At 36.7% G+C, this 21,794-nt stretch overlaps 2 protein-coding genes and 1 long non-coding RNA gene across 5 annotated transcripts; 2 read left to right on the top strand and 1 right to left on the bottom strand.

Annotated features, from left to right (window-relative positions):
* Nucleotides 1-319: 319 nt before the first annotated feature.
* On the bottom strand, nt 320-2,840 carry LOC130716194 (uncharacterized). Its single transcript, XR_009011889.1, has 2 exons — nt 2,704-2,840; nt 320-761 (listed from the first exon to the last, which is right to left on the bottom strand). It is a non-coding gene; the product is annotated as an uncharacterized LOC130716194 (long non-coding RNA).
* A 1,903-nt stretch (nt 2,841-4,743) lies between these two features.
* On the top strand, nt 4,744-10,088 carry LOC130710986 (zinc finger CCCH domain-containing protein 64). 3 transcript variants are annotated; one of them, XR_009010531.1, is made up of 11 exons: nt 4,744-4,919; nt 5,006-5,279; nt 5,383-5,512; nt 5,617-5,736; nt 6,533-6,650; nt 7,053-7,507; nt 7,717-8,002; nt 8,593-8,686; nt 8,898-9,043; nt 9,210-9,464; nt 9,568-10,088. XR_009010531.1 is itself a non-coding variant. In XM_057560406.1 (11 exons), the coding sequence occupies exons 1-10, from the start codon at nt 4,848-4,850 to the stop codon at nt 9,336-9,338; spliced, it is 1,824 nt and encodes a 607-aa protein (XP_057416389.1). In that variant the 5' UTR covers nt 4,744-4,847; the 3' UTR covers nt 9,339-9,386; nt 9,538-10,088. The 3 variants fall into 3 exon arrangements, 1 of the variants encoding a protein (XP_057416389.1); XR_009010532.1 differs by having other exon boundaries at nt 9,538-10,088; XM_057560406.1 differs by having other exon boundaries at nt 9,210-9,386; nt 9,538-10,088.
* Nucleotides 10,089-11,927: 1,839 nt separating this feature from the next.
* Nucleotides 11,928-21,643, top strand: LOC130710985 (receptor-like serine/threonine-protein kinase ALE2). Its single transcript, XM_057560405.1, has 18 exons — nt 11,928-12,526; nt 13,392-13,517; nt 13,629-13,754; nt 13,827-14,069; nt 14,175-14,309; nt 14,430-14,555; nt 14,665-14,790; nt 14,874-15,005; nt 15,085-15,174; nt 15,281-15,370; nt 16,599-16,727; nt 17,228-17,299; nt 17,622-17,708; nt 17,818-18,189; nt 18,274-18,567; nt 19,243-19,638; nt 19,753-19,996; nt 20,513-21,643. The coding sequence occupies exons 1-18, from the start codon at nt 12,448-12,450 to the stop codon at nt 21,183-21,185; spliced, it is 3,540 nt and encodes a 1,179-aa protein (XP_057416388.1). The 5' UTR covers nt 11,928-12,447; the 3' UTR covers nt 21,186-21,643.
* The last annotated feature ends 151 nt before the right edge of the window (nt 21,644-21,794 follow it).

Here is a 21,794-nt window from a genome sequence, read left to right as displayed (position 1 = left end):
GGGTTTCAGGTTCTGTTTTGTCTAAAAAAATGTCATATGTAATTAGTAATCAAATAGGTTTAACAAATGAGAAACATGAACATGTTAAATAAAAATTATCAGAAAAATTTGATTTGTCTACCAAACAAATTAATAAAACAAATAACACGTGTGTCAGCATAGTTTCAAATACCAAGTCTATTGTGTTTCAAAAAAAATCAATGTACAGAGTTTCAATGGATCCTTAGTTTCCTTACTGTCTTTTTAAAATCAAGTTCATTCTGTATACTATCTATACACATTCAGCTTAGACATGAAATTCAAAAATAAAGACAATCAAAAAACACAATCAGCTTTGAGATTTGAGCAGACTAAGAAGTTTTTGAACTAAATCATTAAGATAAATGTTCTCCAGCCCCTTACTAAGCAAGAAATCTCTCCATTTAGCATGAATAGTTCTAACTTCTTGATCCACTTCAATATCATTGTCCATTAAGATTGTCACTACATGCTAATACAGGTAACCGATATGAGAAATAAAAAAATACCATATGAGATCTTTGCTCTCTTAGATAACCTTAAATTTTAGGCTTAGTGAGGTCCATTGTCGTCATAAGAAGAGAGTGCAATGAGGAAGGAAAGTCTGCAGTTGTTTCAGAGCCAGCACGAAGGCCATCATGTGGTATGGGATTGGAATGAAGGATATTTGATTTGGGTGGAGATGAAAGCTCCAGTTTGGGTATAGAATTTCTAGGCATCATAAATGGAACATTATATGCAACCTGCAAAGACAAAGCTAGCAGTTAGACCTAAGATTTCATCCTTCAATGACTTTGAGCTGGCTACTACTCTAAGTTCTTACCTTCATGAGAAGGAATCTAACACCAAATTTGATCACAGTTTTTCAGAAGAAACTGACTGCAAAATAGATTGATAAAAGAATGAATTTAACAACAAATTTAATTAAAACTGATTGAAAAACATACTTTCATGATCACCCATAATTTTGAATCAAACATTAATAAATAATTAAAAGATTGAAGTAGCAGCAAGTACATCTATAACATGTTGGTTGCATGGTAATCAATTTCTTCTACAGGAATAAGATTTCACTGGAAAATGTTAAATCTTTTAACTTTCACTTAACTTCTATTTGGTAGCGAAGATAATGCCTATCCTTCTTTGAAGCTGAAATTAATTAAGAGATAAAAGTCATCTTAGATATGATCCACATAAAAAAGGACAATGAGTAAGACAAATCCCTAAAAAGTAGTCTGTTAAGCTTAAGCCTGAGACTCAACTTATTGACATCTTAACTGCAGAAAACTCATTCACCATACTCATTTATTCTGCAGATGTTAAAAGAAGAAAAATGAACCCATTAAAAAACTCTTGTTCCATTGCTTTCATCATAGTTTTAAAAGCATAACCAAAAGAAAAAGAGAAAGAAATCAAAACATTGCATGATAGCCGAAAACAAAAGACCAGAGTATAGAAGATGAATGGGTACACTTTTGCAATTAAGCAACCATTCCAGTAGCACTTAAACCAGAGACTCAATGTTTTATTTTTTTTAGAACCAACTTCTTATTGGATTGATAATGTAATAGTACTCCACACAGATAAAATTAATGTCCCCTGAATCTAAGATCAACACAACATCACCACATATAACAAAAGTACATATTTTCATATGCACTCTGTAACACTACCAAGACTGATATAACAACCACACACTAAAGCATGATTTTCCAAAGATCCCCTATATAGATTATAATGGAACAACAAAGAAGCATCATATCAGGGACCACATTGAGATGGTTGTCCTGTTTATGAATCAATCAAGGAGGCCAAAATGGATCACATAATCTCCACCTCCAACAGAAAAATACACATCTTTCAAAAGCTCTAATATTCAAAGATGCATAAAGATGTAGTTCCCACAACTTGGAGGACGCCTTTGGTAAAGGTTTTCTACAATCTACTTCATCCTTTGCCACCATATCTTCCCTTGACAAATCAAACTTTTATTTTTAACATTGCAACTCCTTGCATAGAGTGAAAGACACATAATGTCAATTCCCGGTAAACAATCTCTGTCATATAAAAATAAGAACCATACAAATTCAAATAAGAACCCTACGTTCTCTTCATCTCATTATTGCCAATCCAAATTATCTTAGTTTCTCCCAGCATATTGGCTCCACAAATAGATTACAGGTTGGGAAAATGCTAAGAATAACAAACAAACAATAGATGATCTTTTCAAAATATGGCTTTAGTGCAGATTGTTCATGCATTGAGAGTAATCAGGCCTTGGATGATCCTATTCTAATTTGTAGATTTTTCAGGAAAAATCTGGAAAAAAATCTCAAAATCCCTTACCGCAATCTTGTGGATACAAAAAAATATAGATCCTCCATTTTATAGGTCCATACGTTTGAGAAATCAGTTGAAATCAATAAAGGGGCAAATGGGAAGTGGGAAATGGGAAAGCACACTGAATGCAAAATCCTCATCCAGGGAGTATTTATAGAAAACTTGCATAAATTAACTGGCATACCTACATCTCTATCAGATGTAGGTCATCATATGTACTTGGATGTACAATATTTATTCAAAATTGAAATAAAATCTTTTGAATACATATGAGGAGGATTGAATAGTACGAATACAATCCAATGAAATCAAGAAAATTTATGGCGATTTAGATTGATAACTGACCAATAGATTGTCCATGCCAGATTCAACCCTTGAAAATGCACACAGGTCTGGAATTTCCGGCTATCCAATAGAAGAATGACGAAACAACAGTGAAAGAATGGAGGTGTCGAGACATGGTTAGTTCCACCATTTTCGGCATACCAATAGTCCTCTGACATGAAACAGCGCGCAGCGGTGAGGATGCCATCAGAAAATCCAGAGAAGACAACACATGAAGGAAGAAATGGTGAACTTGTGATTGATTTGGATGACATTGAAGAAGATAGGGCAAAAAAGTAACAAAAGGCTATTTAGTAGGTAGTAGTAGACTTGGGCAATCTTTATCTATAAGGCTTCAGCCCATTCAAATAATGCCACACAAAAATTTAAAAAAAATCGAAAAAATAAGGACACGTGGCGCAACGTGATTGGTGGTCTTGTAGGAATAGTAAAATTCAAACTCATGAATAAGAAGTAGTAGATATGGAAAAAAATTTAACACAAAATGCATTGGATTTATAAAACAACAAACATTTTGGAATATTGAAAGAATTCAAAAAAACAACAATCTTTCTAGAACGAAGAAAGTATTACTTTTAGCCATGTAAAGAGGAAGGAAAATAATGCAATCCACTGCATGACCTCTTTAGCTGCATTGTATCCATCTTATGAGCGATGGGATTCCCCTCCTCAATCTGTAGCTCATGCAATTTTTGCAAACATTTTTGTCTTGCTTAATAAAAGACGAGCTTCCCCTAAAAAACTAAGTGGGAGCTCAAGTGTGTTGGGAATTGTGATTACCAGTAATAAGTAGTTGTCTGTAATCCCAAAGTAAATAAAGATAATCATAATCATACTTAATACATAATAAATCAAATCACATAATGGTGGTGAAGCAACCAAACATGGCTTAAGCGATGAAAAGGAAGAGTTTAAACTAAATCAAGTAGCACATTCGCTTAGAAGATCGCTTGAGCGAATAAGTGGCAAAGAGGAATAGAGATTTAATCGGTGCATTTCGCTTAAGCGAGCAAACAAAATCAAGTTGAAAGCAAGGTCTGAGCTCACTTAAGTGAGTCAACTACGACAAAACACTTATAAATAGGCCGAAAATTGACAGAGAATGCAAGTACTATCCATGTGTTAAATTGATTGAGACACACTAATAAACATAATGGTTCTAATGATGACAAGTAATATGTACCTTCACCTCCTCCTTTACCACAACCAATATCTCCACCATATAACATCTGCCACTACAACATGTAAAGTTTATAAAATATATTTTACAATTATCGTGACTATTGTGAATTTTAAAGTTTAAAACAATTTTCAAAACTGAAAGGCACGAAATAAAAATAAGGATCCGTTCAGGGTGGTTGTGAGTAAATTAAAAAATAAAACGTACTCGAAAAAAATGTAGTTGAAATGCTTATTTACTTGATTTCAAAACAGTTTTAGGCTAATTTTTAAAACCACGAAAATTAGTTTTGTAGTAACGTTTTTTAATTTCAATAACATGTATAACCCACCGCCACCACCACTGCCACCTCCTTCGCCGCTACCACCACCAACATCCACCATTCGTACACCATTACACCACCCTCCACCACTACCAGTGCCACCACCATCAACATCTACCATTGCCACGTCATTGCTACACCCTCCACCACCTCTTTCGCCACCACCAACACCGGCCTCCACCAAAGCCACCACCATCATCCATCACCACCGCTAGCGCCACTACTACCATCACCACTACCTTTATTGTCGCCACTACCACCACCACACCACCTTCCACCCCCCACCACCATTTACTACGTCCGCCCACCACAACCACCGTCACAACCATGTAACATCCACTCCACCTTCTCATCCACACTGCTATGGCCGTCACCACTAACATCCACCACCACACTAGGTAATGTTGATAGAAGATGTTTTATAACAGTTGTGACAATTATGAATTTACAAAGTTGACAACATTTTCTTAAAACTGAAAAATCATAAAACACTAAAATTAAATTTATAAAAGTGAAAACTAGTTTTGATTTTTTTAAAGATTCCAAAACTTAAAAATTTGGGTTCGTGAAGCAAGAGCGAAGAAGCTGAGCTACAGTGAAACACACTGTAGGTTTTCTCTTCCACACCATCAAAACTCCGTCATGGCCCCTCGAATCCTCCTATGCGGCGACGTTTTGGGCCGCCTGAACCAGCTCTTCAAGCGCGTCTCATCGGTGAGTCTCTCTCTTTCTCTCTCTAGGGTTTATCCTCTTAGGCATTGCAGCGAATCATCATCACTCACAGTGATCGCCGTTTTCAGGTGAACAAATCGGCGGGTCCATTCGACGCGCTCTTGTGCGTGGGTCAATTCTTCCCGGACTCACCTGACCTGATGGAAGACTTCATGGCCTACATCGAAGGTGGCTCCAGCATTCCCCTCCCGACTTACTTCATCGGCGACTACGGCGTCGCAGCCCCGAAAATTCTCTTGGCAGCTTCCAAGGACTCTGCTAACCGTGGTTTCATGATGGAGGGCTTGAAGGTTTGTGAGAATTTGTATTGGTTGAAAGGCAGTGGCAAATTCACACTCAATGGTAGGTAACTACTATGCATGAATGAATTGAATTGAATTGAATTCCTATCTATACTTGAAATGAAATGCAGTGGCAAATTCTTACCTATTGTAATGATTTGTAGGGTTATCTGTGGCTTATTTATCTGGTAGGAAATCATCAAATGTTCAACAGTTTGGAACTTATAGTCAAGATGATGTTGATGCTTTGCGCGCAATAGCTGAGGAACCTGGAATTGTTGATTTGTTCTTGACATATCCTTCAATTCATGTGCATTAAGTATTTCATATTCTCAGAATTGTAGTTTCTTGTTTTCTACTCAGTAATCTATTTGTTGATTTCCTTGATTCAATATTACTAACGAATGGCCTAGCGGGGTTACTAATCGAGCAGCTGCTTCAGACATTCCTGCTGGACTCTCAGATTCTATAGGCAGTGATCCGACCATATCAGAGTTAGTAGAAGAGATTAAACCACGGTAATTGTTTGTTAGATAGATAGATCGCAGTTCATTCCTATATTTTCCTTTGCATGTTCTTTCACCATAGTTAATTAGGAACCTCCAAGATTCAGTGCCTACATTGTTTTTTCCCTTAAATTCAATTTTAATCTCCAAAATGCATTGCAAAAACTCCAATTGCTAATCACCACCAGTTTTATGATGTCATTTTAATTTGCTTATATGGAATATGTATGTTTATGGAGTATGTAAGCGGGCGGGGTTTGGCAGATGTATTTTGGTCTTAATTGTTTGAGTATGCTCCTGTGGTCTGTAGTAGTCATTAGGAGTACATATCGATTATATGATTAGGAGAGGCTATGCAGATTGAGAATGAAGGATGTGTTGCTGAACAATAATTGGGTCAGGTGCCACCAAACAAGGGCCAAAAGGAATAAGCTCAAGCCCAAGTGGCTGAGAGATTACACAGTTTGTGTGTCACCTATATGGTTTCATTGTATTGTCTTAATTATTCATTTCCTGTGTTGTAATTCTGTTAGTTTTTGTTTATATATAGGAATAAGATTGAAATTCCTTAGATTGAAATGTGAGGAAAAGGGGATCCGGTGAATAAGAGTTAACCTCCTCTAAGCAATATCTTCATGATATCCACAGTCCACACCAAGTTTTATAATTTTATTTTTCTGGTTCACTAGATCAGAATTAGTCTCTTATGTTTCTACAGGAATTTGGAATGCCAAATGTACCTTCTATGTGGCCTTCATAAATGCAGGCCTGATCCTCGCATTTTTGCCTTATGATTTTCTTTTGGTAGCTATCACATTGTAGGTACTAAAGGTATATACTATGTCCGTGAACCATATTCCAATGTTGATGCTGTGCATGTCACTCGTTTCATAGGGCTGGCATGCGTTGGAAATAAAGATAAGCAGGTTTGGCTATTCTTCTTTAGCATATGTCTATATGGGATTGTCTTTATTTAATTGAAAATTGCAAATTCTTTATCATTTTCATGTGATAAAACTTAAAAGTGGTTATGATTAATTGGTTGTCGACATGGTGATTCTTCTTTCAGTCGATTTTATGAAATTTTCTGCGTAAAAAAATGCCCTATTCTTCACCGGAATTCCCATGAGCTCTATGCTCAAGTTTCTTCTTCCTCTGTGTGTTTATGTCCGTATCACTAGTTGATGTGTATTATATTATAGATATCTTTGGACTTTCTGGAGTTGTCAATTGAGATAGTACTTTATTTATTCTCTTATGGAGAAAATAAACTTTTCATATATCTCTAAAAGCAATGGGGTAAAATTTTGTTTGCTTTTACATGCCAGAAATTTATTCATGCAATTTCTCCAACACCTGCATCCACCATGTCTTCAACTGAGCTTGCCATGAAAACCACAACTACCACCTTATCACCATACACATCTGTGGGGAACAAAACTTCTCCAAAGGATACCACAAAGAGATCCAGTGATGGTATCTCTGATTCTCAATATTGGAGATATGATGATGTTTCTCAAAAGCGATTAAAACATGGAGCTGGGGATGGTGATAAGCTGTGTTTCAAATTTGTATCATCTGGCTCTTGTCCACGAGGAGAGAAGTGCAATTTTCGACATGATATAGATGCAAGGGAACACGGCATGAGAGGCGTTTGTTTTGATTTTTTGAATAAGGGAAAATGTGAAAGGGGTCCAGATTGCAACTTTAAGCACAGCTTGCAGGATGAAGGTGATATGCATCCTTCCACGAGACCTGGGTCCCGAAGTATTAGGTCTAGCAGGTTTGTCTTTTGACTTACTATATTCTATAATTAATATACATTCAGTTCTTTGGTGATACATGATTTGTGATTTTTTGGGTCATATCAAGACTAATGTGGTTAATTTTTAGTTTGTTATTCCTCATATTTTGGTTTATTTGGTCGTTCCGTGTTCACTTAAACTTTAGGTGTTTTGCCATTGATAAATCTATCCTACAATACAACTGCAGATCTCAAGAATGTTGGTTTTGCTTGTCAAGCCCCAATGTGGAGTCACATTTAATAATAAGCATTGGGGAAAATTACTATTTGGCATTGGCTAAAGGTCCACTTGTTGAAGACCATGTGCTGATAATACCAGTTGAGCATATGCCAAGTACCCCGTCCATGTCTTCAGAATCTGAAGTTGAGCTCTTTCGGTTTCAAAACAGTCTCAAGAGGTACTACAAGGACCAGGAAAAGGAGGTCATCTTTTTTGAGTGGCTTTCTGTACGAGGAACTCATGCCAATCTTCAGGTAAAAGAAGTTTCAGCGAGTTGAAATTCTGGCTAGTAATTGCTCTTTGCACTTTGTTTATTTAATGAGCTGGCTCCCCCCTCCTCCACCTCCTCCTCCTCCTCCTCCTCCTCCTCCCTTCTTTTCATGCCTGCCCACTTTCTACTTGTATAGTTTGCTTAATTTCACTTTATGTTACAAACTCAAAAAAAGAACTAGAAAATTGATAGAAACAGGAAAAAAAGGAAAGAACAATTTTTATTGAATGATTGAGAATAGGAGAAAAATTTCTTATCTCGGGTTTCCCCTTTCACACAAACTTTCTAAATTCCCTGAATGAATTCCCTAAATTCTCTTTATATATCCCCTTCCAACTGACTAACTAATGGACTAACTGCTCTGGCTGACCTTTTTCTGTCATAAGTCCTTCGATTTTGGATATTTTATCTGGTATCTATCTCGTTAGTTGGTTATTTTTAGCTCTAACATTAGTATTTTGTTAATTTTGTTCCCCCCCCCCCTCCTCGATGACCGTATTAGTTCAACTTTTATGTGATTGAGATCAATGGTAGCTTCATAGTGTCTCTCTCTCATTTTACCCTTTTATGCAGGCCATTCCCATTCAATCTTCCAAAGCAGTTATGGTTGAAAAAGCATTCAATTTAGCTGCACAAAAGTTGGGATTTGAATTTGTGGCAAAGAAATGTAAGTATTAATCTTCAAGGAATGCTTCATATTTCATTGCTTATGCGGTCCCCTTCAGATCCGGATCCATCAAGTTCTTCTTAACTATTATTCCCCCTTAACTTCCTTTTTTTTCTTTACCTTGTTCTCATCTGCACTTGGTGTTACTTAAAAAATCAACTTATTTCTAAGCTTCTGCTGCATTCTTATGTTGTTACTTGTTGCCACTCAGTTGATAGCATATCTGATGGAAGGAAGTTTCTTAAGGAACAAATTGATGGGAAATCAAGCTTGTTTTATGCTGAAATACCAGGAGGCACAATTTTGCTCCATCATGTTGAGGAGAAAGAAAGATTTTCTGCCCAATTTGGACGAGAGGTAGCCTTCTAAAAGTGTGATGTACTAATAAATATAAAATCATATGAATATATTTCTTAACCGTATCTTTTTCTGGAAGAGATCATTAATGGTTAGCGTGATTTTGTTATAAAATTATAACTTGTATTCATCAGAGTAAGAAGTAAAACTTGTAAATGTGAATCAGGTTCTGGCAGGGTTGCTTAATATGGCAGATAATGCAGATTGGAGGACTCGCAAATATAGCAAAGATGAAGAGATGAAATTAGTCGAAGATTTCAAGAGTCAATTTCAAGAATATGATCCAAACTGTTGATTATTCAGCATTAAATTCTCAGTTTACACCTATGCCACGATGACTATGGTGACTCCTTAATCTAATCGTACCGAACCTTTCTGTTATATGCCCAATTGCATGTGATGCTGAATGTCAAACTGAGAGGTGCATATTTGTTTAATTTTATAACCACTCAACTTTCTGTTTGCTTGATAATTGTAACCAACTGATTTTGCAGTTTTTTCTTTCCCAATGATTATGTGCTTAGGAGACATGATAGTCCGGATGGATTTCAATTGGTCACTTTTTTATCAGCATTTCCTAGGGTGAGCTTCATTTTCCTCTCCTAACTTGGACTTGCTGTAACTTGTTCTCTCTAAACCCGGTGGCTATTTTTGTGACTATTATATGCCACATTATATAGATGCCTCAACCTTGCTATTCTAAATATTTCACGCGAGGAATCACCAAGCTGAAGGTTCTATTCTATCACATAGCTATTTGCATTGGTGACACAAGCAGCCGCTGCATATATATTTTGAGGCACAGGGAGGTTGAGGGTGAGATATACTTCTACTTCCAACTAGTTAGTCGGTATCCTTTTATTAATGCTCCGATCTTGCAATATCTGCACTTCCATTTGCCTAGAATTGAAGTCTCTACAATTGTGTTTTTTATCTCAAAGGTTGGCTTCAACCCTTCTGTGGAAATTCAGTTTTGTAGACTCTAGTTGATTGGTGTAACATTATTTTGTTGTTCTCATGTAATTATTGTGCCTTTTCATTTGTATTTTTCTGGCAGCTTTTATTATCTTTAGGACTATAATGCAATGCACTGTAGTATTTTTCTGTATGCTGTTCCTAATCCTAAATGTTTGCTCTATTGATGACCTTAGCTTATTGGCTAATGCTAGCCTAGTGGCCCCCGGAAGGAATTTTTAGCCACTTTAATAAGTTTTTCATGGACTGACTAGTTTGTATGACCGGCAGGCAGGTAGAGGCTATGTTGACAATGTGGGGAAAGTCTTGTTACTAGGCTGCATGTGGGCTTTGTCCCCCCCCCCCTCCTTTGGGCTAGACCTAATTTCTCAATGAATATCATTAATCCTTATCCAAAAAAAAGCTACCTACCTTAGTTTCTTTTGACAAAAGAAACTACATAACTATCGAAAAGAGTTAGGGTTCATTTGTTCTTGTAAGTGTTTGGATCTTTTTGATGAAACTCTTGTTAAAAGAGTATTTACTGAAACAATAAGGAATTGGACTAGTGGTTAACTAAATGGAACGAACACTTGGACAAGAAAATGAGAGGTTGGATTTGAATAGGCCAAGCCTTCAGAATTCAGCGGGAGAAATGGCAAAAAATGGAAGGAAATCTTTTGTGCCTGGTAGGCATAAAACAGAGCATCAAGAATATTGTAGCACACAATTTGGTAGGTATAAAACAGAGCATCAAGAATATTGTAGCACACCATTTACTAGTGACAGTGATTATGAGACTTCTTACTGCAGAAACAAATAAACCAAATACACTTAGGTATAGAATGCTGTCTTGTCCTTTTGTTTCATGATTCAGCTTGCGGGAAACTGGAAGCAACATCAGGAGTGAGTCAGTGAGCACTACTGGATTTATCTAACAAATAATGGTTGGTTTATTAGTGATGGATCCCACACAATCGACCCTGTTATCTTGCAAATGGCGCATGTGGACAGCAAAGCCACCAGAGTGTCCCACACTACTACCACCACTCGAGCATGTTGAGACTTATGTGCCCTTCACTAGAATCCAACAAAAAAATCACGGAGATATTTCGCCCTTAACTTATAACCGTCCTTGGTGACAAGCTGAGCTGAGCTGCACTTTGTTTTAGTGTCACCCGGGCAGGGCCCTCATGTCTGTTTCCTTCTGTCTCATACATATACCACCTTTCCTTCATAAGCATTTAATAAATATGATTCTTATGGCATTTGAGTACCTTATCAAGTTTCATTTGATGGAAACAGCCTCTTCATTGTCTTCATTTCAGTTATGCCAATAAAAAATTTAAAGGCCACTATTTAATACATTTTCTTGAACATTATTCTTGTGTTTCGTCAATAGTCCACCTGAAAATATCGTTGGATGCTGCAATGAAAAACTCTTGATTTGAGGTAACCAGGGCAATTTTGGACTTCCTCAATCTCTGATTTTTATGTTTCCATTGTGAAGAAAACCACGGGAGCCGCATTTGTATTTGTCTGCCAAATGAGTGATGGACTCTTCTCACCAACAGCTTCCATTTATACAATTTTTAATTCCCCCCCTGGTTTCAAACCAATAATATGGGACTAGATATTATTTAGTTTGAGTTTTTTAATCCAATTGTCTAACTCACTAAAGATTTACACAATGGGACTAATGTATTTATCTTGTTTGATTAAGACGTTCTTTTTACACTGTGTTCTGATTTTAAAGATTTTAATTTAAAATAAAATGAAATTAAGGTAATATTTTATAATAAAGTTTTATTGACCAAACACATCCTACTATTTTTTGAAGCTAAGACATTTTATTGCATGTGGCCCCGATTAAAAATTGCAGCTTGCACTAAAGTATTACTATTGATCTTAAGGTAACACGTGAACCACCAACTCTTGAATATTCTAAACATGACTCTTGATAACTTTTTCTGTCAAAGAAGCTACATTAGCCATTAATAATCCCTGAGCTTACATGTAAAAAGAACACCTTCTTGTGATAAAAGATAACATGAGGTACACTATTATTCTATTCTAATTGAGGTTTCTTAACGTATGTGTCTCGATTGTGTGAATACACACACGTGTTACACTGTTCTCCAATTTTAACTCCATGAACTGAGTCGACAGAGTTCAACTTTTCACCACTCACATGTAGGAAATTACTCTGCCAATGTCAGAGTGCACTATGTCACTTTTAACTTCGTTTTCAAGAGATGTTATGTTCTGGGTCTTGTCCTTTTCACCAAAAACATATACTTTCTTCTCATTGCTTTGGTGTCACAGTATAGTGGGTCTTAATCAATTTAACATCTTTGCTTCAAGTTATCAACTTCAACATCTGTAATCCATTGTTTTTTCATCTGCTCTGAATCACTGCCAAGGAGGTTGTTCTTGGAGATTGGCATGGGATGGGAATGGGAGTGGTTTTGGATCTGATGTTACAGCTCTGCATCATTGCCTTTGCTGTGGCAGCTCAAGGATCCAAAGGTAGGTACTTGCTTAGTTTTCATTCATTGAAGTGAATCCCTTATGCTTAAGCTAGAAGTAATTGATGTGGGTTAACTAACAAACTTCAATTGTACAATGTTTATATTAGTAATTACCACATTTGTGCTCAACTTTGCAATCAAATGGAGCACCAGATATCTTCTCCTTTCTGTTTTCCTCTTGCATTGCTAATAAAATCTATTTTCAATTATTATGTATTGAAGTTAATGCAAGCTGCTACTGGGTTTTGAATCTTGCTCTCACAATTGTTCTAATGAGATGACATGCTATTAGAAGTTTAGAACCAAGGACATTGGTTTACTTTGAGCAATGTTGCTGACTTAAATTTTTTAACTAGGGTTTTTAAGGTTCATAATATTTTTAGCTGCTGAAGTGGCTGAGAACTACTGATTTGCTTCTTCAAGTTTAGCTAGTAGTGGCTTTTTGATTATGAGATAATTGGTTTATATGTGGAAATCTCCACTGCAAAGTCATACAACTAGTAATCAAACATTGTTGGAAGCTGGTGAATTACTTAAGAATCAGATGCCTGCAGTCTTGAAATTTGTACATGTTAATAGTAAAGAATTATAGCCAAGTTTTCTTGTCAATTGAACACATATACAGTACAAATTTTGAATTTTAATTCAAAATCTACAAGAAGAACTACATTGAAGAGTGATACCAAGATTCCAAAAGGTTAAACTAAATGCTAAAGTAAAGTGAGCTCATGTGTTTGCTTGACTTATTAGTCATCTGATATGTCAATTTTGAGCTTGCTGGTTATAATTTTATTTTTATTTTCTCTCCTTTTTCCTAATGGTATATTGGGCATTCCAACTGATGATATGATATCTTCTTTAAGGTTCCATCTTATCTCCATCTCCACTATTCCTTCCTGCCATTCCTCCTATAACAGAAACACTTGGTCCTATCAATCATGGAGAGTCTAAGGGAGGCAATGCACCAAGCTTACCACCAGAACCAGATGGTATGTCTACATATCATACAAATTAAATGGCTCCAGTGTTAACTTTTTTAAGTTAATTGTTCACCATCCCTTTTAGTTTCTTCTAGTATTTGATATATTGTTACCTTTTAGGGCTTGTTATGTCCCCAACTCCAGCAAACTTGCATACATATCCTTCCCCTATTGAATCACCTGGTTCTTTACCCCGAAGAGATTCATCGAGAAACATTGCTCCAAGCTTTCCACCAGTACCAAATGGTAATCCATTCCCTTATTCCATTAAATAATCTTAGGAACATCTGATCAGAAGATTCTTTTGTCATGATTCAGGGTCATTTTCTCACCCTCCAAATATAAGACCACTCCCTTCATCAGCTCCAACTCCTCAGATGCATAAAGACATTGAACCGTTCATATCTCCAAGTTCAAGCCCAGCAGCATTATCACCACCACATGATGTCATTCCTTCACCATCAACAGCGCAAGGAAATATGCCACCATCTGTAAAATCAAGTCCACCTCCAAGGAAAGCACCTTTTGTTAGGCCTCCTGCCCCTACACCAACTGCTCCAGGTACATGATTGAATTGTTTCCTTTTGTTTTTGTGTGAGGAATTTAGTCCAGCTTCCAATTGATATTGAACCTGATTCCTGCTCCATCTATTGGATTTTTTAACAGCTCCAGTTGCAATACCTTCTGGCAGATCACCAGAAAATTCCCCAGTTAGCCAACCAGGTGAACATGGAAATTTGGCACCTAATGTTGATGATAGCAGAGCAAATAAGAGTCATACTGCAGAGCCAATTTCCCCAAGTATGTGATAGAAGTCTTATGATTTTGCAATAATTCTTACTGGATGGCTTTACTTTTCATAGTCAACAGCCTCCAATTAGTATTGATACTAATATCCTATTGTGTCGAATATTTGAACAGCACCAATTGTAACACCTTCTACCAATGTTCCCAAAAATTCACCACGCAGCCAACCGACTGAACATCAAAGTTATCCTCCTCAGCAGGGAACAAATAAGGGCCACGGCCCAGGACCAATTTCACCAGGCAAGTGATAAAATAAAAAAATTATCACCTGAATAAAAATTCCTTTTGTCATCTTCAGTTTCCCATTAGTATTGAACCACAATATGCTCTTCCATTGATTTTTTAACAGCCCCTTTTGCAGTTAATTTACCAAAAACATTGCCTGTCAGCCATCCGCCTGAACATGGGAGTTTACCGCCAAATGCTCATCAAAGGAATGCAAATACTGGTCACACCTTGGAGCCCATTTCTCCAGGTTTCTGCAAATGATTCCCCTATCATTGCCAATTTCCAACTGGTATTGAACCTAATTCTGATTTTCTATTGTATTTTGTTCAGTTTCAGCAGCAAAACCTCCTGCAACTTTGAAAGAAAATTCACCAGTCAGTCAACCAACTCAACATGGAAGTATTCCACCAAATGTTAAGAGGAGTACGGATGAAGGTCACACTCCTGAGCCAGTTTCACCAAGTAGGTGACAATCTTATTGAATCATCTCTGAAATTCAACTATATGGTTCTAAGCTTTCTCTTTTTCCATTGAAGCACAGAGTCTGTTGCATCCCCACCATGGGAAATAGAACACATCCCACCAGTGACCCACCCTATTTTCCCAATAACAACTCCATCCATATTACCTGGTAAATTTTATTACCTTATTTTGATGAAAGAAGTGGGAAAGATAAATTTTAAGTTAATGTCAAAGTTATCAATTCTCACATTTTTTCTATTGTTGAATTCATGCAGCACCAGCCACATCACCAATTAGTGCATTTCCAGTAAATAAACCATTGGTCCATCCAAATTTTCCAGTAGTGTCTCCATCAAAATTACCAGGTGAAAATTTTGAGGATATTGTTCTATCAACTCCTCCACCCCTCTCGTCATTTGTTTTTAAAACATTGTAGTACAGTGACATTTTTCTGTTGAATCATTCAGCAACTACATTTCCATATATATAGCCTCTCTGCAAGTCATATAAAATTACAGTGGTTTAAAAGGTTTTTTTTTTGCCTGAATTACTATTTCTGTTGATAACCCAAGCAATTGGGTAAATTGTATCTTCCCTGTCCAACACATAATAATTTAAAACTGAGGAATATTCTCACGAATCTGCAAAAAGTAGCAGAGAAATTTGATGAAAGATAGTTAATGAAAGAACAAATCTTCATCAACGATTATATATCAATCTGAAGAAGAGAGAAATCTCCTCCATGGATTTTCTCTTACAACTGAGCTACTTCTCTTTTTACTGAGTGCTAAAATGTCTGTCCCTTGTAACCCTCCTACTTAGATTAGACGTCCCCTGTACTTTCAACCTCTCTTAAGTAATTAACTAGTTTTTCTAACTGACTCACTATCTATGTTTGGATACCATTGGCGTGAGTTCTAACGGATGTTAGCACTCACTTTGAGGTAAAAAGTGAACAAAACTCTTCTTATGGATTGAGATGAATGTGCTTTCACGTTAACTCAACGGTTATCGAAACACATACTTGTTGTAACTAACTGCTATTGTATGAGAAACCATAACAACTACGAATTCAGATACCTTAACAATTGAATTGAGATTAAAAAGGGGCAATCATGAGTATATGTAATATTTAGTTTACATGCATAATCTCTGATCTATGGATAGAGGAATGACAAATAAATGATCATGATGCTGTTTAACACAAATAGTTATTTGGTGATGTTTGCAAGCAAGATGTTCAACATATTTAAAGACAAAATTTTTGCCACTGGACTTGCAGTAGAATATGTAATATGTAACCATTAAGGTCTTTACTGATAACTTGTCTTTAGTTACAAACTTACAACTTTCAGCACCCAATTATCAGTTAGTTTCTTGATGAGGAAAAAATCCCCCCCCCCCTCCCCGAATTTCTTTTATATTCCCTTCAAACTTTGCTCTCAATATTCAATTTTTTTTTCCATGTGTATCATTCTTTGAGTGTTCAATATTTGTATCTGCTTTAATTTCTTATATGTTAATGGCATAACACAGTCATACTTCAAAAGTTCAAATCATGGACATCTATTTGACACAAAACATGTGGTGCAGCATCTGTTCCCTCTCCCACGTCAACACCTTCAAGAAGCACCAATTGGAGAAAGGATGGAGAACCAGCTGCTGAACCTTTGTACAAAACACCAAAGCCACTTACAGATGTAATCCATTCCCCTGCTCGAGGTAGACTAGCACCAAAAATTGAGAAAATTATTTAGAGAAATCCCCAGTGAGTCATGTGCATAAGCTATTGAGAGATTATCCTACCAATGAAGTTCAAATTATACGAAGTTGATATCATGATGGAATGTTTTTGCAAACATACAGACTGAATTTAACTGGTACTTTGTATGCAACATTGCAACCATTGTTTTATCTGCTGTAGCTCCTTCTGCACAAAAAGCAACGCAATTACATCATGCTCCTGAGCCATTGACTTCATTTCATAAATATCCTACCTATAAAGACAGTTATTCTCCTGCATTGTCACCTTTTAGCATTTTATAATCATCATCATGTGAGTAACATAACTACCAGCCTTGCTCCTACATTATGTTTGGTTTCTCCTCCCACTTCAAAACACTAAGGTTTACTGTGGTACATGATTTATTTAATTGTCACTAATAAAGTTCTTTGCAGCAATTGAATATATAACCAATTTCTATATTACAATTTTGATATAGATAGAGCAATTCCTCCCTCATTGTCGTCAGCAAGTGGGAAAAAACATCATGTTCCACTACCAATGAACCCAGGTAATGAGATGTACACAAAGGGCATATCTTCTCCGTTTTTTTTTTTTGCAACACAGATTCTTCATTTTCTTCCCCCACTCATTCAGCCATGAACCAAGTTGCACTTGTTCCTTCTCCATCAATCAAATTTAACCCTCACCCCCAATTGAAATTATGAAAAACTGAAATTCCATCGCTTCTTTTTCTGGGTTGCAGAAATTCCATCATTGCTAATTCATTAAAAATAACTTAGAAAATCTCATCCTTTCATTATCAGCAACATATTAGGGTGCATTATTCATTACTATTTGCTAATGCAAGTATCTTTTTTTTCTTCCTTAAGTATCTCCGTCGAAGTCTTTTATCAAGAGCCCTAAGATGCTCCTCCTGCCTCAGATTCATGCACTGCCACCCCCACCTCCAAATGAAGGTTTGCACTTTCTCTGCTTAATATGTTTTATGCTGGAGTTAGTTATAGCTGTCAATACTTTTGGACTGTTTTGTGCCTTGTTCATCAGACTGACGTATGCATTTTTCAGATTGTTTATCAACTGTCTGCTCAGAGCCTTATGTAACTTCGCCACCAGGAGCACCATGCAGATGTGTCTCGCCCATGAGAGTTGGTCTTCGCCTTAGTGTTCCTCTTTATACCTTCTTCCCTTTGGTTTCAGAGCTGGCTTCTGAAATTGCCACTGGCGTTTTCATGAAACAAAGTCAAATTCGAATTATGGGAGCCAATGAAGCAAACCAGGAACCTGAGAAAACTGTTGTCCTTATTGATTTGGTGCCACTTGGGGAAAATTTTGATAATACAACAGCCTTTCTGACTTTTGACAGATTTTGGCATAAAAAGGTAGTTATAAAGGCTTACTACTTTGGCGACTATGATGTGTTATATGTGAGCTATCCAGGTATATATAAATTTCAATTTCTTGAGTAACCTTTCCTTCGACTTCTTAGGTGAGAAATTATACGGGATGCTATTTATGTTACAGGTTTACCTCTTTCTCCTCCTTTACCACCTTCAAGCATTCCCTTCATATATGGTGACCCATATTCCACTGTTGGCAATAATGGAGGGGCAATAAAGCCCCTTGGGGTTGACATACATAAGAGTCAGCATAAAGGTGGACTTAGCAGAGGCATAATTGCCATTGTTGCTGTTTCAGTTTTTCTAGCAGCTGTTTTATGTACAGCTGTTGCTTGGGTCATGTTCAAATTTAGAGATCATGTTAGTCAACTAGCCTCAACCCCAAGGCTTTCACCACCTTCTCTTACCAAAACACCAGGTAATGCAACCGCTTGTATTTTTAGAACCAGGTGAACTAGCTAGTGAATTTTCCCCTGTTAGTTTCTTTGTCTAAGTGGTTGATCATTGAAAACAATACTGTATTTACAAAATATGAATTAACTTAGACTATTGTCTAACCTAATATAGATTGTAAATATGGCAGAATTTATGATGTACCGATGAACAAGAACTGAAATGTATGGAATAAAAAGAAAAAGAATGAATCTATTATTTGTGAATGAAATATGAACAGAAAAGGACATGATTCACCTTCCAAGGTTTTGCCTTCAATTAAGGGGAATCCCTTTCTAAAACTGAATTACTGAACTACTGCTCAATTCACCGAAGCTAACAATTCTGAATGAATATCTCTTCTAACTCCTACTACTTAAGGCTTAAGTCCTTACCTCACAATTATGACCACCAAAATAACATTGTGACTATTTTGTAACTAATTCTATAACTTCTTGTGTTTTATCAGAAATCTTTTCTCGAAAAGCAATTCAATTTGAAGGATTTTAAATCATATCTTTTTTCATAAGCATAGTATTTTGAAATGAAATTATTCAAGGCATATACATTGGAATATTTCCTTACTGCGTAATAAATGTGAACATTTCATTGTTTTATCATTTTTAAGCCCTTTTGCTTACAAAACACAGGAATTTCACAGGTTCTGCTCGTGTGTCATTAATTGGAAATGTAGGGGCTGGTTCTAATTCCTCATCATTTCGATCTAGCATTGCTGCTTATACAGGGTCTTCTAAGACTTTCTCCATGAATGACCTTGAGAAAGCTACTGATAATTTTCATGCTTCAAGAATACTTGGAGAAGGTGGTTTTGGCCGTGTTTACGGTGGTGTCCTCGGAGAAGGAACAAAAGTGGCTGTCAAGGTTCTAATGAGGGATGATCATCATGGTGACCGTGAATTCTTAGCTGAGGTTGAGATGCTTAGTCGTCTTCACCATAGAAATTTGGTCAAGTTAATTGGTATATGTGCTGAGGACAGCTTCCGAGGCTTAGTTTATGAACTCATTCCAAATGGCAGTGTGGAATCCCATTTACATGGTACTTAAATCTGTTTTTTTTGTTAACTTACTTCAGCCTTGGGTTGAGGTAGTATGCCATTTGTTTAGTCCTTCTAGATAATGTTTCCATTTTATTTATTTGGCCTTCTGGTAGGGGTTGACAAGGAAAACTGCACACTTGATTGGGGTGCTCGGATGAAGATAGCTCTTGGTGCAGCTCGCGGTCTAGCTTATCTGCATGAAGATTCAAGTCCCAGCGTTATACATAGGGACTTCAAGTCTAGCAACATATTGTTGGAAGATGATTTTACACCAAAAGTGGCTGATTTTGGATTGGCTAGGGCAGCAACGGATGGGCAGAACATACACATATCAACACGTGTCATGGGAACTTTTGGGTACAGCTTTATTTTTTGTCATGGAAACTGTACCTAAGTTCTGTCCTATTAATATCTTGTTGGAGAAATAGTCTTCCAAATTTTCACCTTGGCTAGTACACTACCCACTGCAACATAAATTTCTTCCGAATGATTTTTGAATTTTTTTGAGAGGATCGATATGATCATAGGATATTTAGTCCTGGTTTTGCTGTCTTTTTTTATCAGCTTATTTCAGTAGAAACAAGAACTGAATTTAAATCCATGACAACATCTAAACTTGGTTGCTACCTTTTTTTCCAGATTTGGCTCCTCTAAAGTGAGTGGATTCACTTTAGAGGGCAAAGTAAGTCATCACACCATTAATAGTGATCACCTAATTTGAAAAGTCAATAAAAAACAACCCGATCAATGTTGTGATGGCTTACTTTACCTCCGACTCACTTTAGAGGAGCCGGACCCTTTTTTTCCTGGTTGATTTTCACTGTTATGCATTTCCTGATACATCTTATTTTCATAATTGAACAAATAACTCAGTTATGTGGCTCCGGAGTATGCAATGACTGGGCATCTTCTTGTTAAGAGTGATGTGTACAGCTATGGTGTTGTTCTTCTTGAGCTTTTGACGGGAAGAAAACCTGTAGACATGTCACAAGCTCCTGGTCAAGAGAATCTTGTTGCGTGGGCTCGTCCACTTCTCGCTAGTAATGAAGGTCTGAAAGCAATAATAGATCCATCTGTGGGAGCTGATGTGCCTTTTGATATTGTAGCTAAAGTTGCAGCCATTGCATCAATGTGTGTGCAACCAGAGGTATCAAACCGTCCCTTCATGGGTGAGGTTGTTCAGGCTTTAAAACTTGTATGCAGTGAATGTGAAGAAGCAAAAGAAGATGCAGTCTCAAGAAGTTCTAGCCAGGAAGATTTATCTGTTGTTTTAGATGGGGGAGCCAGCACTGTTTCTGGACAACTACAAGATGAAAGACATTTCTCGGCTAGTCACTTTAATTCTGAAGTTGATATTGAAAGATGCTTGTCAGCATCAGAACAATTCAGTTCATCCGCAAGAGTCGGCAGGCGAGATACTGAATCATTTAGAAGAAACTCTTATTCAGAACCTCTGAGATCCGAAAGAAGCACGCGGTTGTGGAAGATAATTAGAAGGCTTTCTGGTGGTAGTGCCAGTGAACATGGAACTATGTTCAAGTTATGACCAGGTTCCCATGTTTGAATTTTGCTTTGTGGAAATTGGTTTTCCTGGATTTGTTAATCTACAGTTTATAGTCCCAGCTTTTCAAGAGGCATTTTAAATTGGTGTGGTGGAAAGAGGAGCATTTCCTTTGACTACAGAAGTTGGCCTTTTTTTCTGGGATGAGGACTCCACTGTGCTATAGAACATAAAGAACCAGACTTTGCACTTGTAGTGTTAATAAAATTGGGTGAAAGGAGTTTTTTTGTTAAATTGTGAATACACTACTTGTATTTAAGGGGTTATTTTTGGACCAAGAGGGGTTGCTGCTATTTGGTGTGTCTAGGACTATATGCATCATGAATTTGCAGTCCAAATAATTGTAATATCGTAAGCTTATAGGCCTGGTGTAAGATGTGTATAAGGTGAACTTAATGCTTCAAAGCTTGCACTCTGAAATGGACATCAACATTTGGTATGAATACTTAGTAAGAAAATCCGCATTTAATGAAGAAATGAACAAGCCCAATTTCCTATTTTAGTACAATTTTAAGCTATCCTGGACTGAAGTGATTGCATATACAAAAGTGAGACATGTTAATATGAGATGTTTTTAGAACTTAATTTTTACAC

The sequence above is a fragment of the Lotus japonicus genome, chromosome 4 (genome assembly GCF_012489685.1).
Source record: "Lotus japonicus ecotype B-129 chromosome 4, LjGifu_v1.2".
Lineage (NCBI taxonomy): Eukaryota > Viridiplantae > Streptophyta > Magnoliopsida > Fabales > Fabaceae > Lotus > Lotus japonicus.
Note: the sequence above shows the minus strand (reverse complement) of the source record. Positions and strands in the feature narration are given on the sequence as shown.

Bases quoted from the DNA above. Each gene is read 5' to 3' on its own strand.
- LOC130710986 (XM_057560406.1), top strand. From the start codon at position 4,848: ATGGCCCCTCGAATCCTCCTATGCGGCGACGTTTTGGGCCGCCTGAAC. The intron at 5,280-5,382 runs GTAGGTAACTAC...AATGATTTGTAG, and splicing joins TGGCAAATTCACACTCAATG to GGTTATCTGTGGCTTATTTA. The intron at 8,003-8,592 runs GTAAAAGAAGTT...CCTTTTATGCAG, and splicing joins GAACTCATGCCAATCTTCAG to GCCATTCCCATTCAATCTTC.
- LOC130710985 (XM_057560405.1), top strand. From the start codon at position 12,448: ATGGGAATGGGAGTGGTTTTGGATCTGATGTTACAGCTCTGCATCATT. The intron at 15,006-15,084 runs GTAGGTGACAAT...ATTGAAGCACAG, and splicing joins TCCTGAGCCAGTTTCACCAA to AGTCTGTTGCATCCCCACCA. The intron at 16,728-17,227 runs GTAGACTAGCAC...ATTTTGATATAG, and splicing joins AATCCATTCCCCTGCTCGAG to ATAGAGCAATTCCTCCCTCA.